This window comes from Nerophis lumbriciformis, linkage group LG22, assembly GCF_033978685.3.
Source record: "Nerophis lumbriciformis linkage group LG22, RoL_Nlum_v2.1, whole genome shotgun sequence".
NCBI classification, from domain to species: domain Eukaryota; kingdom Metazoa; phylum Chordata; class Actinopteri; order Syngnathiformes; family Syngnathidae; genus Nerophis; species Nerophis lumbriciformis.
In genome coordinates, this window is record NC_084569.2 from 14,120,567 (window position 1) to 14,141,292 (window position 20,726).

The 20,726-nt window shown below is 42.2% G+C and overlaps 1 protein-coding gene across 1 annotated transcript in view; it reads right to left on the reverse strand.

Annotated features, from left to right (window-relative positions):
* abca3b (ATP-binding cassette, sub-family A (ABC1), member 3b) overlaps positions 1 to 20,726 on the reverse strand; it is a 110,097-nt gene that overhangs the window by 75,081 nt on the left and 14,290 nt on the right. Inside the window, exons 3-5 of the mRNA XM_061974175.2 lie at positions 18,831 to 19,077; positions 6,875 to 7,002; positions 3,314 to 3,479 (exon numbers count right to left, since the gene is read on the reverse strand). Of these exons, the coding sequence (XP_061830159.1) occupies positions 3,314 to 3,479; positions 6,875 to 7,002; positions 18,831 to 19,077 (541 nt within the window). The remainder of the gene's footprint in view (positions 1 to 3,313; positions 3,480 to 6,874; positions 7,003 to 18,830; positions 19,078 to 20,726) is intronic.

Below are 20,726 nucleotides of genomic sequence, written 5' to 3' on the forward strand. Positions count from 1 at the left end.
TATATGTTTTTTTTTCCTTCTTTATTGTGCATTTTCGGCCGGTGCGACTTATACTCCGGAGCGACTTATACTCCGAAAAATACGGTAACATAAACAATATAATACAAGAACAATACCATACAAACAAAAACAAGAAAAACTCCTGTACACTAACAATACAATAGTACCACTGTTAGTATGAGACAAGACAAGATGAGACAAAACACACACACACACACACATACACACACTCGCACACACACAGGCCCAAACATTCTCTGACCATACACCTCTCTCCCACACATATCACAGGACACCTACTATTTCTTGTAGTTTCTATTATTTCCTGTCTAGCAATCAATCACATTTTTTTCTATATCACTTTTTGTGCACAGGCAAGTGGTAAAACAAAGTGTTTACACTAGTAATAAAAAAAGTAAAAAAAACATCCATCCATTTTCTACCGCTTGTCCCTTTTGGGGGATGCTGGAGCCTATCTCAGCTGCATTCAGGCGGAAGGCGGTGTACACCCTGGACAAGTCGCCACCTCATCACAGGGCCAACAGAGATAGACAGACAACATTCACACACTAGGGCCAATTTAGTGTTGCCAATCAACCTATCCCCAGGTGCACGTCTTTGGAGGTGGGAGGAAGCCGGAGTACCCGGAGGGAACCCACGCAGTCATGGGGAGAACATGCAAACTCCACACAGAAAGATCCCGAGCCCGGGATTGAACCCAGGACTACTCAGGACCTTCGTATTGTGAGGCACATGCACTAACCCCTAAAAAACAATATAGAAGAAAAAATGCATACACTTACAAACGGCACTATTGACAATACCAAGACAAAACATGGCATGGCCAGCGCTCTTAATTTTTGTTCCACTTTCTGTTTGTCTCCATTATCCACCACTTTTCTGGCTACCCTCACCATTGGCAATCAGGACACGCATGTCTATGGTTGCTTCATATGCCTGTTTTCCATTTTGTGCACTTTTCTGCTGCAAATCCTTGTTTATGTGTGACCAAAGCGCTTTGAGTCTCTAGAGAAAAGCGCTATATAGATATACGGTAATTCACTTCACCACACCTGTGTTTCCTTAATAAGGTTTTTTTTCCTCCCCTTACTTGCCATTTCTGCATCCCGGGGCCCAGATAGACACAAAAACTTAACAAAACAAACCAAGTAGTGGGAGTGGTGAGTTCATTGCTGGGCCTCAGCAGGGTCTGGCACAGGGCGGCATTTAGGCTACAACTGATACTGGTTCTTGCTCATCCAAAATGTGTTTTATGGAGTTGAGATTAGCGCTCTGTCTTCCACACATAATTTACAGTCGTGGTCAAATGTTTACATACACATTCCTTAATATAAACATCCCAATGACACTGCAAACTTGTATTCTTGGGGATCTCCATCAATTTAGTAACGTGTCATCAAAGAGTAAAAATGCTTTTCTTTCAATATGCATAATAATAACATATATAGTAATATTTAAAAAATGGATAGATGTTGATAGTCCAACTCATACTGACTGGTATACACAAGCTATGGAGATGGTATCAGTAGAAAAAACTGCATTTAGTTCAGATAATAATGAGTCATATATTGGAATATGGGATCCATTATTTAAATTTGTTTTAACTATTAACTGAACCAAAATATGACTTATTATATCTTTGTGGAAAATATTGGACACAGTGTGTTGTCAAGCTTATGAGATGCAATGCAAGTGTAAGCCACTGTGACACTATTGTTCTTTTTTTTTTGTTATTATTAATGTTTTTAGTGATAATATCAATGAGGGATTTTTAATCACTGCTATTTTGAAATTGTTACCAATATTGATACTGTTGTTGATAATATTCATTTTTGTTTCACTACTTTTGGATTGTTCTGTGTTATGTTTTTGTGTCCTCAATTGCTCTGTTTATTGCTATTCTGTATGTTGCTGGGTCTGGTTTGCTTTTGGAATTGGATTGCATTGCTATGGTATTGTTGTGCATTGTTTTGTTGGATTGATTAATAAATTATTTAAAAAAAAAAAGAAAAAAAAAGTTCACATACACTTGTAAATAACATAATGTCATGGATGTCTTGAGTTTCCAATCATTTCTACAACTATTATTTTTTTGTGATATAGTGATTGGAGCACATACTTGTTGGTCACAAAAAACATTCATGAAGTTTGGTTCTTTTATGAATTTATTATGGGTCTACTGAAAATGTGACCAAATCTGCTGGGTCAATTTTTGTTTCATCTGACCCCAGAACTTTCCTCCAGAAGGTCTTATCTTTGTCCATGTGATGTTAGATGAAACAAAAATTTAGCTGTTTGGCCACAATACCCAGCAATAGGTTTGGAGGAGAAAAGGTGAGGCCTTTAATCCCAGGAACACCAGGCCTCCCGTCATGCATGGTGGTGGTAGTATTATGCTCTGGGCCTGTTTTGCTGCCAATGGAACTGGTGCTTTACAGAGAGTAAATGGGACAATAAAAAAGGAGGATTACCTCCAAATTCTTCAGGACAACCTAAAATCATCAGCCCGTAGGTTGGGTCTTGGGCGCAGTTGGGTGTTCCAACAGGACAATGACCCCAAACACACGTCAAAAGTGGTAAAGGAATGGCTAAATCAGGCTTGAATTAAGGTTTTTTAGTATGGCCTTCCCAAACTCCTGACTTAAACGTGTGGACAATGCTGAAGAAACAAGTCCATGTCAGAAAACCAACCAATTTAGCTGAATTGCACCAATTTTGTCAAGAGGAGTGGTCATAAATTCAACCAGAAGCTTGTGGATGGCTACCAAAAGTGCCTTATTGCAGTGAAACTTGCCAAGGGACATGTAAGCAAATATTAACATTGCTGTATGTATACTTTTGACCCAGCAGATTTGCTGACATTTTCAGTACACCCATAATAAATTCATTAAAGAACCAAACTTCATGAATGTTTTTTGTGACCAACAAGTATGTGCTCCAATCACTCTATCACAACAAAATAAGACTTGTAGAAAGTATTGGAAACTCAAGACGGCCATGACATTATGTTCTTTACAAGTGTATGTAAACTTTTGACCACGACTGTACACATATATATACCTTTACGGAGCCTACTTTGGTCATGCTGGAATAGAAAAACCTGCCTAAAACTATTCTCAGGATGCACAGAATTGACCAAAATATCTTGGTAAAACTAACACTAAAGGGTCAAATCAAATAATTGATTAATTCACTTTTGTAGGTAGGTAGACTTGTTACTGCCTTTCCAGACACAAAGATGATGGAGACCAATGACAAAGACGGAGAAAACGACCAAAGGAAGTCAACTTACCAGGTGTGCCCCCCTCCTTGTCATACTGTTCTCGAGGGCCAGGGAGTAAAAAAAGGGGGAAAAGGCTGAGCGTGTGCCAGTCCAAGTCGCTGTTGGGGTTCAGCTCCGACTTCTCTTTGGGAGGGGCGTTGCGAGGGGTGAAGGTGAAGCGCAGGTGGTAGCTGACCTGTTGTGCCAGAGAGAAAATAAAGCAAACAAATAATTCTGTAAGGGCCGTATTCTCGCACGTGCTTCAATGAAAAAATATGCACGGTCAGCTCCAAAAGGTGCACTCTGGACAGAGCTTTCCTTAAATGTTTGCACATATCCTCCCATCAGCTATAAATACTTTTGATCCTATGCGTTCATGAGGCTGCAATTAGTGCACTGCCCCTGGAAGGTGAAACGCTATATTGAACGTGAAGTTTGGATGCAGTGTACACCACAAATAATAAAATGATAAGAGACATGTGGTATAGCTCGGTTGTTACTACATTACATATATACTTTCATCATGTATATAAAACTTTAATGGAGGTGTTTGGATGTTTTTTCAAGGGGAACTGCTCTTTTTTGGAATTTTGCCTATCGTTCACAATCATTATGAAAGACATGACGATGGATGGATTGTTCTTTTCATGTATTTTAAATATTAAATAAACAGGAGTAAAAGTCCGCTTACACTATTTCGCTTAGAAAATCCAGTAAATAACCACTCAAAAAGCGCCAACAATACTTAATTTAAATTTCATGACTTGAATCATGAAAGTGTTAGTGATATTGCAGACAAAATATTAATAGCGGCGCCGTGATCACAAGCTCGTGTCCCTATGTTTACATTATCGAGCGATCTGCTGCTTCCTCGCTTCCCTGCTCCCTGTAAGTTTATTGTCGATCATAATTCATGCCTCTCACCTGCACAGAAGTAGTCTGAGAAGGTATTTAGGACCCAAAACTGGCGAAGGTGACATGAAAAGACGCTTGGTTCCCCTAGGGTCCCCACCTCATTTCTTCGCAAGGATTATGAGACATTTTTCATCTAAATCAGGGGTGTCAAACTCAAATACAGAGTGGGCCAAAATTTAAAACTGAACAAAGCCGTGGGCCAAGGTTGAACAAATTAACCTTTTAATAGGGACCCAAACAAGTTTTGCATTGAATATTGAACAAGCAAGGCTTATATAACTTTATAGTGACATGCAAAATCGAGTTTCAAATAATAATAATAATAATTAAAAAATATCAATGGCATATCAAATACAATTTAAATAAAAATTGAATGCCTCCTTTCTATTTGCAGCCTTCAACATTAACTTTTTCCACAGGCTAATAAATTTGAAAATAAAATAACAATGAATAAAACAACCATTCAGGACTTTAAACTGCTCAGTTTGCAACACACTGATCTAATCTGATGTGCCCAAGCCAGATACCTGCCATCTTTTCTTGGATGCTAGTTCATTAATGTCGGGGCTCAGGCTTTGAGCTGAGGCAACCTTCATTATCGAACGAAGGTGTTCATCAGTCATTATATCTAGTCCACCCGGACCACAGTCTTGGGGGCGTGCCTTAAATGCACTGCCTTTAACGTCCTCAACGAGCTATCGTCACGTCCGCTTTTCATCCATTCTAACATCGTTCAGACCCAGTCACAAGTTATGTGCGGCTTCTGCACGCACACACGAGTGAATGCAACCCATACTTGATCAACAACAATACAAGTTACACTGAGGGTGGCCGTATAAAAAACTTTAACACTGTTAGAAATATACGCCACACTGCGAATCCACACCAAACAAGAATGACAAACACATTTTGGGAGAATATCCGCACCGTAACACAACATAAACACAACAGAACAAATACCCAGAATCCTTTGCAGTACTAACTCTTCCAGGACCCTACAAAATACACCCCCGCTACCACCAAACACCCCCCCCCCCACCCCCCACCCCCACCTTGTAGTGTTCCGGTAGAGTTAGTGCTGCAAAGGGTTCTGGGTATTTGTTCTGTTGTTTTTATGTTGTGTTACGGTGCGGATGTTCTCCCGAAATTCTTGTTTGGTGTGGATTCACAGTGTGGCGTATATTTCTAACAGTGTTAATGTTTTTTATTTGGCTACCCTCAGTGTAACCTGTATCGCTGTTGATGAAGTATGCGTTGCATTCAATTGTGTGTGCGTGCAGAAGCCGCACATGTTATGTGACTGGGCCAGCACTCGTTGGACTGGCTGAAAAGCAGACCTGACGATTTTTGGGAGGGGCGCTGAAGTTTAGAAGACTCAAGGGCCAAGTGAAATTACACGGCGGGCCAAATTTGGCCCGCGGGCCAGAGTTTGACACCCATGATGTAAATGAAATATATCAGTCAGCATCCTAATGACAACAGACATTGTACAGTAAGGGATGTTTTGTTATGTTTGTTGGCTCTCAAAAAGTCTGCAATGAGTAATAATCAGTGGTGAAGAAAAAAGAAGCAAACTTTGTGATGCGTTTTTTTTTTATTAATGTGCCGTGTATGCTTGAAATGATCAAAAATACGTAAATATTAAATGTTATTATAGATGTACCTGTGGAGGGTGGCGTGGCCTGCAGACCTGCAGCGAAACGGGGTGTGCCAGGACCGGCTTCGAGATCAGTGACAGGTGCGCAGATGGCCTACCTGGGCCTGATTATCTAATCACCTGTCGCTCTGTTAAAAGGCAGCAGCCGGGGAGGAGAGAGGTGTTGGAGTTGGAGAAAGAGCGAAAGCGAGAGAGAGAGAGAGACAGACAGACACAAAACAATTTCTGAAAAGCAAGACAATTTATTGCAAAATAGAATTATATTGTAAACCTGATCCAGGCTCTCATGTCAGTGCTTGGTGGTCCGAGGAACCCGGAAGGGAGAAACCTCCACAATTTGGCGCCCAATGTGGGGACCACCAAGCACTGACATAAGAGCCGGGATCAGGTTCACAATATAGTTTTATTTTGCAATAAATTGTCCTGCTTTTCAGCAATTGTTTTGTGTCTGTCTCTCTCTCGCTCTCGCTCCAACTCCAACACCTGTCCTCCCCAACTGCTGCCTTTTAACAGAGCGACAGGTGATTAGGTAATCAGGCCCAGGTGGGCCATTTACGCACCTGTCGCTGATCTCGAAGCCGGTCCTGGCACACCCCGTTTCGCTGCAGGTCCGCAGGCCACGCCCCCCTCCACAGTACCCATTACTACTTAACATATATACCTCATACTTACATCACGTATATAAATCCTCAATGGAGATGTTTGGGTGTTTTTTTAAGGGCTTTGTAGGCGGAATTGCGCAGCTCCCATAGGCTTCATTGTAAGCGGACTTTTGATCGCATTTATTTAATATTTATAATGCAAAAAAAAATAACATCCGCGCCATAATGATTGTGAACGATAGGAAAAATTCCAAAAAAAGTGCAGTTCCCCTTTTAGGGCCTTATAGGCAGAATTGAACGGTTCCCATGGGCTCTATTGTAAGTGGACATTTAAACACGTTTATTTACTATTTAGAATGCAAAAAAAAATGTGCAGTCCCCCTTTAAAGCAATTCAGAGTGTGTAGAGAGTTTCTACCTGAAGGGGAAGAGGCTCGTCATTGTGACAACAGGGTTTCTCAAACACCACGGCGGCCAGAAACCTTCCTGACAGAGGGTTAGTTCTCACATAGTCCTCAAAGTGCTTCTCTGTCTCGAAGCCGTGCACTGGAAAAGAAACACACGACACGACATTAAATGTGGTACCTTTACATAAACACACAATATGTCTATTAGGTATATTTAGTCACATTTGTGCTTTTTCTAAAAAGTGCATTTCTCAACCGTTACATTCATTCCACTTATCATGCACACATGCAGGTATTCTGTGTGTGGCCAGGCTTTACACGCAAGACTTGGGTTAAATCCGGGTCAGCCGTATTGAGTAAACACACATTGGGCACGCTGGGGGAAAAACGTCAATGACAAACAGCTGCATCAGTTCAAACGTGCCCTGTACTCTTTAGCTTAAAGAGGAGAGGAAAAAGCCTTTTGCTATGTTTACCGGTGGCGAGTTTAAACATATCTGTAAAATCCCCTTTTTAACCAAGAATACTGATTTTATACCTAATATCTTATACATTACAATATATTTTTTTAAACTCTTACTATATGTTGTGGACTTGGAGAAGGCATTCGACCGTGTACCCCGGGAAGTCCTGTGGGGAGTGCTCAGAGAGTATGGGGTATCGGATTGTCTTATTGTGGCAGTTCGCTCCCTATATAATCAGTGCCAGAGCTTGGTCCGCATTGCCGGCAGTAAGTCGGACACGTTTCCAGTGAGGGTTGGACTCCGCCAAGGCTGCCCTTTGTCACCGATTCTGTTCATAACCTTTATGGACAGAATTTCTAGGCGCAGTCAGGGCGTTGAGGGGATCTGGTTTGGTGGCTGCAGGATTAGGTCTCTGCTATTTGCAGATGATGTGGTCCTGATGGCTTCTTCTGGCCAAGATCTTCAGCTCTCGCTGGATCGGTTCGCAGCCGAGTGTGAAGCGACTGGGATGGGAATCAGCACCTCCAAGTCCGAGTCCATGGTTCTCTCCCGGAAAAGGGCGGAGTGCCATCTCCGGGTTGGGGAGGAGATCTTGCCCCAAGTGGAGGAGTTCAAGTACCTCGGAGTCTTGTTCACGAGTGGGGGAAGAGTGGATCGTGAGATCGACAGGCGGATCGGTGCGGCATCTTCAGTAATGCGGACGCTGTATCGATCCGTTGTGGTGAAGAAGGAGCTGAGCCGGAAGGCAAAGCTCTCGATTTACCGGTCGATCTACGTTCCCATCCTCACCTATGGTCATGAGCTTTGGGTCATGACCGAAAGGACAAGATCACGGGTACAAGCGGCCGAAATGAGTTTCCTCCGCCGGGTGGCAGGGCTCTCCCTTAGAGATAGGGTGAGAAGCTCTGTCATTCGGGGGGAGCTCAAAGTAAAGCCGCTGCTCCTCCACATCGAGAGGAGCCAGATGAGGTGGTTCGGGCATCTGGTCAGAATGCCACCCGAACGCCTCCCTAGGAAGGTGTTTCGGGCACGTCCGACCGGTAGGAGGCCACGGGGAAGACCCAGGACACGCTGGGAAGACTATCTCTCCCGGCTGGCCTGGGAACGCCTCGGGATCCCCCGGGAGGAGCTGGACGAAGTGGCTGGGGAGAGGGAAGTCTGGGCTTCCCTGCTTAAGCTGCTGCCCCCGCGACCCGACCTCGGATAAGCGGAAGAAGATGGATGGATGGATGGATACTATATGTCTAAAATACATTGTATGGATACCATTATATGAAAAATATCTAAAAAGAAAAGTTTCATCTAAAAAAATTAATGTTAATAATTGCATTCATTATTAAACATGTATTACTTTGAAATATTATACATTATTGTAAAGTACTTTATTAAAATAATATTTTATAAAATATATAAATATTAGTATCATATCATATATACAATAATATTAATAATATAGTATTATTACAGTATAACAATAATATTATTGTTATAATAATAATGTATTATTATGCTATTATTACTACTATTAGGTCAATTTATTCAATAATACAATTAATGAAAATATAAAAACTGGCAAGAAATACGTCAATAATGAATAAAGCAAAATATCTTCTAAACCAAAAATCACTCCATAATCTCTACTGCTCGCCAGTGTTACCATATCTGAGTTATTGTGTAGAAGTATGGGAAATTAACTACAAAAGTACACTTATTCACTTAGCACATTACAAAAAGAAAGATTAGTTAAAATAATACATAATGAGCGATACGTACAGTAATTACAAATTAATTGTCCACAGTGGACATACTACACACACAAAACACAATGTTTTCTGTGATTGTTGGTACAGAGCTAATAAAGATTTTGGCAAAATGAGCGTAATTAGATATGTATTTTTTTTACGTTTATTGCGCCGTCAGGTGCGTGTTAAGAGTGCCTGGTGGTCACGAAACCACTGCAGGAATGTAGCAGCAGAGTGCGTCAAATACATAAATTATACTTTCACAAAATAAAAGCCGGTTTTATTGTAAGTTTATAAGCTGGAGTATGTTTAGAACGACATATGGACATATTATTTTGGGTTTTTTCGACATCTGGGCAGAGCCTCACACAACCTTGGTAGTAATCATGGCGCCTGTTTAGTTCGGTGTTTTTCAACCACTGTGCCGCGGCACACTAGTGTGTCGTGAGAGATCAACTGATGTGCCGTGGGGAATTTTGTAATGTCACCTAATTGTTTTCTACTGTATTCTATTTTTTGTAAACCGATAATTATGATCTACAAATAATATGCCGTTGTTGAGTGTCATGCTCAACTGATTAACCATGTAATACTCTTCCACATCAGTAGGTAGCAGCAGGTAGATAATTGCTTTGTGGGCCTAATTTGAGAAAAGAGAATTAATTTTAAATGTATTACCAACCCCGTTTCCATATGAGTTGGGAAATTGTGTTAGATGTAAATATAAACGGAATACAATGATTTGCAAATCCTTTTCAACCCATATTCAGTTGAATATGCTACAAAGACAACATATTTGATGTTCAAACTGATAAACTTTTTTTTTTTTGCAAATAATCATTAACTTTAGAATTTGATGCCAGCAACACGTGACAAAGAAGTTGGGAAAGGTGGCAATAAATAAAAAGTACATTCCATGAAATGCTCAGTCATTCACAAACAAGGATGGGGCGAGGGTCACCACTTTGTCAACAAATGCGTGAGCAAATTGTTGAATAGTTTAAGAAAAATCGTTCTCAACCAGCTATTGCAAGGAATTTAGGGATTTCACCATCTACGGTCCGTAATATCATCAAAGGGTTCAGAGAATCTGGAGAAATCACTGCACGTAAGCAGCTAAGCCCGTGACCTTCGATCCCTCAGGCTGTACTGCATCAACAAGCGACATCAGTGTGTAAACGATATCACCACATGGGCTCAGGAACACTTCAGAAACCCACTGTCAGTAACTACAGTTGGTCGCTACACCTGTAAGTGCAAGTTAAAACTCTCCTATGCAAGGCGAAAACCGTTGATCAACAACACCCAGAAACGCCGTCAGCTTCGCTGGGCCTGAGCTCATCTAAGATGGACGGATACAAAGTGGAAAAGTGTTCTGTGGTCTGACGAGTCCACATTTCAAATTGTTTTTGGAAACTGTGGACGTCGTGTCCTCCGGACCAAAGAGGAAAAGAACCATCCGGATTGTTATAGGTGCAAAGTTGAAAAGCCAGCATCTGTGATGGTATGGGGGTGTATTAGTGCCCAAGACATGGGTAACTTACACAGCTGTGAAGGCGCCATTAATGCTGAAAGGTACATACAGGTTTTGGAGCAACATATGTTGCCATCCAAGCAACTTTACCATGGACGCCCCTGCTTATTTCAGCAAGACAATGCCAAGCAACATGTTACATCAACGTGGCTTCATAGTAAAAGAGTGCGGGTACTAGACTGGCCTGCCTGTAGTCCAGACCTGTCTCCCATTGAAAATGTGTGGCGCATTATGAAGCCTAAAATACCACAACGGAGACCCCCGGACTGTTGAACAACTAAAGCTGTACATCAAGCAAGAATGGGAAAGAATTCCACCTGAGAAGATTAAAAAACGTGTCTCCTCAGTTCCCAAACGTTTACTGAGTGTTGTTAAAAGGAAAGGCCATGTAACACAGTGGTGAACATGCCCTTTCCCAACTACTTTGGCACGTGTTGCAGCCATGAAATTTTAAGTTAATTATTATTTGCACAAAAAAAAAATAAGGTTTATGAGTTTGAACATCAAATATCTTGTCTTTGTAGTGCATTCAACTGAATATGGGTTGAAAAGGATTTGCAAATCATTGTATTCCGTTTATATTTACATCTAACACAATTTCCCAACTCATATGGAAACGGGGTTTGTAATTTACAGACTCAGATAAAATATTACTTTCCTTTTAAAAACCTGTTTACTTTCAATGCCGGTGAGAATTTGAGGCAGGTTATCCAGAGCGATACAGATCCATAAATAAATAATTAAAGATATATAAATAAATAAATTACAATCAGGCTCAAAATATTAAATACACTGGGCTTTGTTTTTAATGAATACTTGGGCCTATTACGCTAGTGTATTTTAATGTTGGTCATTATGGTGGTACTTTGAGAGCTAAGTTCTTTCTGAGGTGGGACTTGGAGAAAAAAGTTTGAGAACCACTACATTAGTCAACTATTGTTTAAAAATGTTGGAGCCAAGACACACAACAAGGTCTCTCAGCAGTTTAGAACAAGCCGGGGCATGTACTGGGGCATGTACTTTAAACTAAATCAGATTTAAGATTATGCAACGTAGCAAATCGCATTTCACAATATACCCAGGAAAAAAAACAAAAAATAAAGACGTTACAAAACCATGACTTTTAGTTCTTTTTTTTTCTTTTTTTTCATTTTGTTATGTCAAGTACACAGTGACATTTTAAATAGCACCATTTTTTCTTTCCAAGCACTACCCTGATATTACGCGGAACACCGTGGTGCCACTTCAGTTCTCTGCCGTGTGAGCACAGCGTGCTAACCCACAGTCTTATAATTACTTGCCCCCGTGAACGGTGGTGGGGCCGGATTAATTATTCATTACTAAGATCTCGTGGTGTGTGCAGGATGACATCTGCACACTGCAGCTAATTGTCTGTCAATGTGAGAGTCAGACTGTGCTGAGGAACACAGAGCTGCTAAGAAAGGACGCAGCACAGCAACACATTAGAGCGTCCTGCCTTTTCCTGAATAAACTCTCGGGTGAGTCGAGAGCAGGGCGTGGTGCGTTTATATTATCCAGAGGAACCAGTATTCCCACCTCAGCCGTGAGTAGGAATGGTGTCAGGGCAGCGGCTTCCCCTCCCACGATGAACTAAATTGGGCATGTAAGCCAATTTCAGCTCATGCTGAGTAAACACAAGAATGAGGTTGATATTATGACATTTTATTGCCAACATCTCGTTAAGCAGGAGACGGAAGCCCATAAAAGTGTACTCCTTACATACTTTTATTACATTCTTCATGTCTACAAAAATCACGCCATTAACCTCAACTAGAGATGTCCGATAATATTGGACTGCCGATATTATCGGCCGATAAATGCTTTAAAATGTAATATCGGAAATTATCGGTATTGGTTTCAAAAAGTAAAATGTATGACTTTTTAAAACGCCGCTGTGTACACGGACGTAGGGAGAAGTACAGAGCGACAATAAACCTTAAAGGCACTGCCTTTGCGTGCCGGCCCAATCACATAATATCTACAGCTTTTCACACACACAAGTGAATGAATCGCATACTTGGTCAACAGTCATACAGGTCACACTGAGGGTGGCCGTATAAACAACTTTAACACTGTTAAAAATATGCGCCACACTGTGAACGCACACCAAACAAGAATGACAAAACACACTTCGGGAGAACATCCGCACCGTAACACAACATAAACACAACAGAACAAATACCCAGAACCCCTTGCAGCACTAACTCTTCCGGGACGCTACAGCGTCCCCAGCGAGGCATCACAACAAAATTAGGCATAATAATGTGTTAATTCCACGACTGTATATATCGGTATCGGTTGATATCAGAATCGGTAATTAAGAGTTGGACAATATCGGAATATCGGATATCGGCAAAAAAGCCATTATCGGACATCTCTAACCTCAACAGTATGTATTTAGCCAAATCAACACTATAATTAATAACTGGTGTGAGGTGGTCGGTTCACAATGTGAAACTGCGAAAACCGCACTACATTGAACACATCAGTCGGAACCAGACATGCTAATAAACAACAACGGAAGACAATGAAGGTCTCATGTAATTACTTCTCAACATGTGCGGCACAGTTACGAAACACATTTTATCCGAGAAAAGACTGAGGGCAACGCTGCAGCAAAGTGGAGACTGAGAAGTACATTAGTGCAGCATCCAGGAGCTGTTTGTTGCAGTGAGAAGACATAGTTTATTCAAGAGGACACTGAGGGCACAAGTCATAATCAGTGTTAGTAATAACAGCGTTCTTTTTTCCCGTAACAAGTATTTTAATTAATTATTGTTCCCATCGTTGCCGCTACTGAGGATGTGAAGTGGAGCGTTACTGAAGTTTGGTTGAATGAAGCGCATGGTGTCAGGTTTCTGCAGACATTAGGTATTAGAGCAGGGGCGGTGATGATGGCGCCGTTGTAAATGCGCTGATGATAATTGGCTGGGTGGGCGGATCATGCTCTGCTCTCGCTCTCTCACTGCACGCTCTGACTGACATATAACTAGACCCGTGATAATTGCGACGGGTCAGAGCCGGGGAAATTCAATGGTAGCGTTCTCATACTGTAAGTACCGGCACCAATTTTCGCTCATTGAAATTAAAAGGCACGAATGTTTATGGAACAGTTACGCTATGTCCAGGGAAAAAGTGTTTCTCCACATCTAATCGCACCTCACATCATCACATGCCAACATGACACTTGCTGCTGCTGCTACCCCAAGCCCAAATGCAGACACTTTTTTAAAACAGAATCACATTTTGGAATTTGGATTAATCGTGATTAATCACAGGTGATTACTCCCTTGCATTATTAAAATTAGCTTTAGAAAAGACCCTAATATTTGTACACAAATTAAATTTTATTATTAGAATGCCATTCAGGAACGTCTTACTTGAAAGCATTTCATTTATTTGCCCAAAACTTGGTAAATTGTTATGGTTAATACTAGAGATGTCCGATAATGGCTATTTTGCCGATATCCGATATTCCGATATTGTCCAACTCTTAATTACCGATTCCGATATCAACCGATACCGATATATGCAGTCATGGAATTAACACATGATTATGCCTAACTTTGTTGTGATGCCCCGCTGGATGCCTTAAACAATGTAACAAGGTTTTCCAAAATAAATCAACTCAAGTTATGGAAAAAAATGCCAACATGGCACTGACATATTTATTATTGAAGTCGCAAAGTGCATTACTTTTTTACATGCCTCAAAACAGCAGCTTGGAATTTGGGACATGCTCTCCCTGAGAGAGCATGAGGAGGTTGAGGTGGGCGGGCTTGGGGGGGGGGGGGGTTGGGTAAGGGGTAGCGGGGGGTGTAAATTGTAGCGTCCCGGAAGAGTTAGTGCTGCAAGGGGTTCTGGGTATTTGTTCTGTTGTGTTACGGTGCGGATGTTCTCCCGAAATGTGTTTGTCATTCTTGTTTGGTGTGGGTTCACAGTGTGGCGCATATTTGTAACAGTGTTAAAGTTGTTCATACGGCCACCCTCAGTGTGACCTGCATGGCTGTTGACCAAGTATGCATTGCATTCAATTGTGTGTGTGAAAAGCCGTAGATATTATGTGATTGGGACGACACGCAAAGGCAGTGCCTTTAAGGTTTATTGGCGCTCTGTACTTCTCCCTACGTCCGTGTACACAGCGGCGTTTTAAAAAGTCATACATTTTACTTTTTGAAACCGATACCGATCATTTTGAAACCGATACCAATAATTTCCGATATTACAATTTAAAGCATTTATCGGCCGATAATATCGGCAGTCCGATATTATCGGACATCTCTAGTTCATACTCCTGCCGCCTCACGGGCATTCCCCCTCGGCTGCGGTCGCGCCTCCGCACGGCTGCGAAGAATCAGCAATCAACACACCTGCCCGTGATGAGCGACTTGCCTTTATAAGCCTGCACATCTTGAGATCCAGTGCCAGAACCTAGCTACTCGTACACGTACTGTAAGTCCATTACATCTCTAGCCTTCTCGCACGTGCATATCCTCTCTCTGTGTTCCCTTCTCGTCGTGTTCATTGTGTCCCGTGTTGTTTCGTTCTCCAGCTTCCCGTCGCCCTTCCTCGTTGTCGAGATGTGTGTCTCGTCTTCCTGGTTCCCCTCTGGACTTCGACCTCACGCCTGCCCACTGTCCACGACGCCTCGCTCCAGCTCTTGACCTTCCGACTGTCTTTGGACTTCCGCCTCGATTTCAACACGCACCTTCAACACCAGCCGGTAACCACTCACATATAATTGCCACACATAGTCACACTTCATCTATTTGGATTACGCAGACCCCTCACTTACATTTCAAGCTGTTAATAAATACGCTGACAGCTCTTCACTGTCTCACTGCCGTCTCCTTCTCCCGCTGTACCGTCACATAAATATTTTATCTAAAGTTCTTTCAGGCTTCCGAAATCGCTCTACTTAAAGGCCAAATTTTCCTTTGTGTCTTTCTACTGTACTGTATTGGGTTTTGTACTTACTAATGTTGTTACTTTATGGAATATTTATTCATTATCCATTTTTTTTATTTCAATGCATATCATATGGCACACTGCAATCTATTGAGTTCAGATGAATACCAAATGATCTAAAACACTGTATATCGTGTTTTTATTCTTCAGTCAGTCAATATGAACATCTTTGACGTCGTTAAATATGTTATCGAACATAGCGTATAAAATAATTAAAAATAGAAATTAAAAATAACGTCACTAGCTGCGTTTCCATTGCAGTTTTTCACAAAATAAAAGCTACATTTCAAAAATGTAGATAATGTCATGTTTTTGTGTTTTCTGTTAGTTTTGGACTCTTTTAGTTCCTGTTTGTGCACCTCCCTGAGTTTGTTTTGGTTGCCATAGTTGCTAATTATGTTCACCTGTCTCTGATTAGTGTTCGGCCGCTCACCTGCTACCTGAGCACTAATCAGAGGCATTATTTAAGCCTGCCATTGCCGGTCAGTCGGCGTGGCGTCATTGTTTCATGCAATGCCATCATTTATGCTGTTTGTTTGCTTCATGCTTTGTCCACGTGAGTTTTATTTGCTTAATGCAACCCTGCTACTTAAGTTGTGTGTTTCATGCCAAAGTTATGTGCTTATTTCTTGTCCATAGTCCATGCTAATAGTAGCATTAGCTTCGAGTGTGACTTGTTTTCTGTTTTTTCGTACTACTTTGATATTTTGTGGAATAAATAATGTTCCAACCTGCACGCCATGTCCGGAGTCGTCCGTCTGCATTTTGGGAGAACAAACCCAGCCTTGACAGATAAAGTACATTTGCGACTTGCACTAAAGGGTGTATTGTGTCATGACCCGTAATTCTCGTAAAATCTCATCTCGCGAGACTCCACTTTGAGGAATATATTGCAGCGACTGCTCCGTGACGTCAATAGAAGACACATTAAGAGTGTTACTAAAACTGCCTTCTTTCATCTCCGTAATATCGCTAAAATCTGTCCATGCATTCATTACGTCTCGATTACTGTAACGTATTATTTTCGTGTCTCCCTATGTCTAGCATTAAAAGATTACAGTTGGTACAAAATACGGTTGCTAGACTTTTGGCAAGAACAAGAAAGTTTGATCATACTACGCCTATACTGGCTCACCTGCACTGGTTCCTGTGCACTTTAAGGTTTTACTACTTACGTATAAAATACTAAGCGGTCTAGCTCCATTCTATCTTGCTGATTGTATTGTACCATATGTCCCAGCCAGAAATCTGCGTTCAAAGAACTCCGGCTTATTAGGGATTCCCGGAGCCCAAAAAAAGTCTGCAGGCTTTAGAGCGTTTTCTATTCGGGCTCCAGTACTATGGAATGCCCTCCCGGTAAAAGTTAGAGATGCTACCTCAGTAGAAGCATTTAAGTCCCATCTTAAAACTCATTTGTATACTCTAGTCTTAAAACAGAGCTCTTTTTAGAGAGGTTATCAGGTAACCACGGATCAGCCTCTACGGATGAGGTGCTAGCGGTTTGAAGTCGGGACCCAGGATGGACAACTCCTCCATGCATCAGTTGGTGACATCTCTACGCTGCTGACTTGTCTCCATTCAAGATGATCCACTGCTGACTTCCCAATAGACTGGACTTCCACATGAAGTCGGGACCCGGGGTGGACCACTCCTTATGCATCAGTCAGTGACGTCTCTGCGCCCTGACGTGTCTCCATGCAAAAGGTCCCCTGCTGGCCCCACTATGGACTGGACTCTCACATTATTAACTGTATCCACTCGGCATTCATTGTCACCCAGGTGGGGGTCCCCACATCTGCGGTCCCTTCCGAGGTTTCTCGTTGTTCCCATTGGGTTGAGTTTTTCCATGCCCTAATGTGGGATCTGAGCCGAGGATGTCATTGTGGCTTGTGCAGCCCTTTGAGACATTTGTGATAAAGGGCTATGTAAGTCAACTTTGATTGATTGGTTAATTGATTGATTGATTGATTGATTGATTGATTGATTGATTGATTGATTGATTGATTGAAGGCAGCGGGTGATCGCTCAAGGGCAACTTCCTTACGGCCCCGTTAACATTGTTCGGGCAATCGGTCTCTCCGAGCGTGCTGGTCGGCCTCTATTTCAGGGAAGGCCCCCATGAGACAGCCCGGTGCGGTGGTGCTGCCACGCTCGACCCTGGCCGACCAATCGGAAGCGAGACCAAAACGACCCGTCTGCCCTGGTTGTCCTGCATGGGCGCCCCATCGGTTCGGTGTTTAGATGCCCTCTAAATGCGGAAAAAAGTGTTTCCATCATGCTTTTGTGAAAAACTTCAATATCGCAACGTCTCAATAACCACCTCATTGCGATATTTGAGAGGTTTTTCGAAATATGGTGTTTCCATTACCAGTTTTTTATTGCGATATTTAGGTTTTGCATTTCTAAGTCTCCAAGTCCGAGTCCATGGAGGAGTGGATCGGGAGATCGACAGGCGGATCGGTGCGGCGTCTTCAGTAATGCGGACGCTGTATCGATCCGCTGTGGTGAAGAAGGAGCTGAGCCGGAAGGCAAAGCTCTCAATATACCGGTCGATCTACGTTCCCATCCTCACCTATGATCATGAGCTTTGGGTTATGACCAAAAGGACAAGATCACGGGTACAAGCGGCCGAAATGAGTTTCCTCCGCCGGGTGGCGGGGCTCTCCCTTAGAGATAGGGTGAGAAGCTCTGCCATCCGGGAGGAGCTCAAAGTAAAGCCGCTGCTCCTCCACATCGAGAGGAGCCAGATGAGGTGGTTCCGAACGCCTCCCTAGGGAGGTGTTTAGGGCACGTCTGACCGGTAGGAGGCCCCGGGGAAGACCCAGAACACGTTGGGAAGACTATGTCTACCAGCTGACCTGGGAACACCTCAGGATCCCTCGGGAGGAGCTGGTTGAAATGGCTGGGGAGAGAAGTCTGGGCTACTCTACTTAAGACTGCTGCCCCCACGACCCGACCTTGGATAAACGGAAGAATATGGATGGATGGATGGCATTTCTAAGGGTAATGGAAACGCAGCTACAGTTACCTAGTTGTGTAACTAATTACTCTTACAATGAGGTAACTGAGTTACTAACTCCCTTACTTTTTAAGAGAAGTAATTTGTAACTGTAACTGTACTTTTATAAGGTAAGATAACCAACAATGGTCACAATAGTTGTGTATAAAGGACTCCAAATGTTTGATGCTAGTGTGCAAACACCAAGAACACACCTTTACCCCACAACCTACTACACACCTGAAGATAAGACCAGGTTGCGTCCCACGTCCTCCGCCACCTGCCGCACCACGCTGGAGTTGGCCGGAACGTACGCCAACTGCAAATGTGTCCAGAAGCTTTTGGGCAGCATGTCCACCGAGTAGCTCTGGTAGACCGTGGCATTGGGGAAGTCCTTAAAAGGCACCTTCTGACGCAGCACGATGAGGATGCCGGAGAACAGCAGGGGTAAAATGATCTCCACCAGCGTTACCAGGAGTTGACGTTTCTGGGGGGAAAAACATAGGGGTCACGGGTTGTATGGTCATGGGTTTGACATGTTGAGAGGAAACAAAATGTGGCTTTCGAGGTCAATGGGAAAATAGGAAGTAACAGACTCTAAAGCTTTACATATTGAGTGAACTATATTAACTGTAAATTACACCAGTGGCATCCTTTGAGTTATGGTCAAATTGCTATGGAAGACATAATCGCATACATGTAATACAGATATCATCAAAGTTTTATAATCATTTGACAAAAATAGTCAATGATTAATGGGCAATTTTTCGCCTGCAACGTTTTGCATGATGGTCATGCATTTCAGCCAATCTTGATTGAATTTGACATACTGCAAAGTCTAACAAGTCATATTGCGTGTGTGTTAAACAAACTTGGCCGATAAAGTTGATACATGTGCTTGTCAGTACCCTACAGGTATGTTCCAAATTCGGTGGTGATTTGGTTAAACGTTGTAAAGTTAAGACGGGTGTTTTATAGAGCTGTGTGAGAAATTTCAAGTCAATCCGAGATATGGGATCAAACCTTTTGGTATGATAACAGCGCCACCGTTTGGTGTATTTGCCAGAAAAATAATCGCACAGGCAACACAGTAGGAGTGCACGTTTTGCCAAATGTTCTACTTTTTAGTTGGAGCGGTTAAGAAGTAAAAAATAATTGCTTGGATTAATTTTTTCACACAACTTTCTCTGCGAAGTTGGCATAAGTTGTTTGGGCCTGACTTTGCATATAGGAACTACAAACCCTATTTCCATATGAGTTGGGAAATTGTGTTAGATGTAAATATAAACGGAATACAATGATTTGCAAATCATTTTCAACCCATGTTCAGTTGAATATGCTACAAAGACAACATATTTGATGTTCAAACTGATAAGCATTTTTTTTTTGTGCAAATAATCATTAACTTTAGAATTTGATGCCAGCAACACGTGACAAAGAAGTTGGGAAAGGTGGCAATAAATACTGATAAAGTTGAGGAATGCTCATCAAACAGTTATTTGGAACATCCCACATGTGAACAGGCAAATTGGGAACAGGTGGGTGCCATGATTGGGTATAAAAGTAGATTCCATGAAATGCTCAGTCATTCACAAACAAGGATGGGGCGAGGGTCACCACTTTGTCAACAAATGCGTGAGCAAATTGTTGAACAGTTTAAGAAAAACCTTTCTCAACCAGCTATTGCAAGGAATTTAGGGATTTCACCATCTACGGTCCGTAATATCATCAAAGGGTTCAGAGAATCTGGAGAAATCACTGCACGTAAGCAGCTAAGCCCGTGACCTTCAATCCCTCAGGCTGTACTGCATCAACAAGCGACATCAGTGTGTAAAGGATATTACCACATGGGCTCAGGAACACTTCAGAAACCCACTGTCAGTAACTACAGTTGGTCGCTACATCTGTAAGTGCAAGTTAAAACTCTCCTATGCAAGGCGAAAACCGTTTATCAACAACACCCAGAAACGCAGTCGGCTTCGCTGGGCCTGAACTCATCTAAGATGGACTGATACAAAGTGGGAAAGTGTTCTGTGGTCTGACGAGTCCACATTTCAAATTGTTTTTGGAACCTGTGGACGTCGTTCGTGTCCTCCGGACCAAAGAGGAAAAGAACCATCCGGATTGTTATAGGCG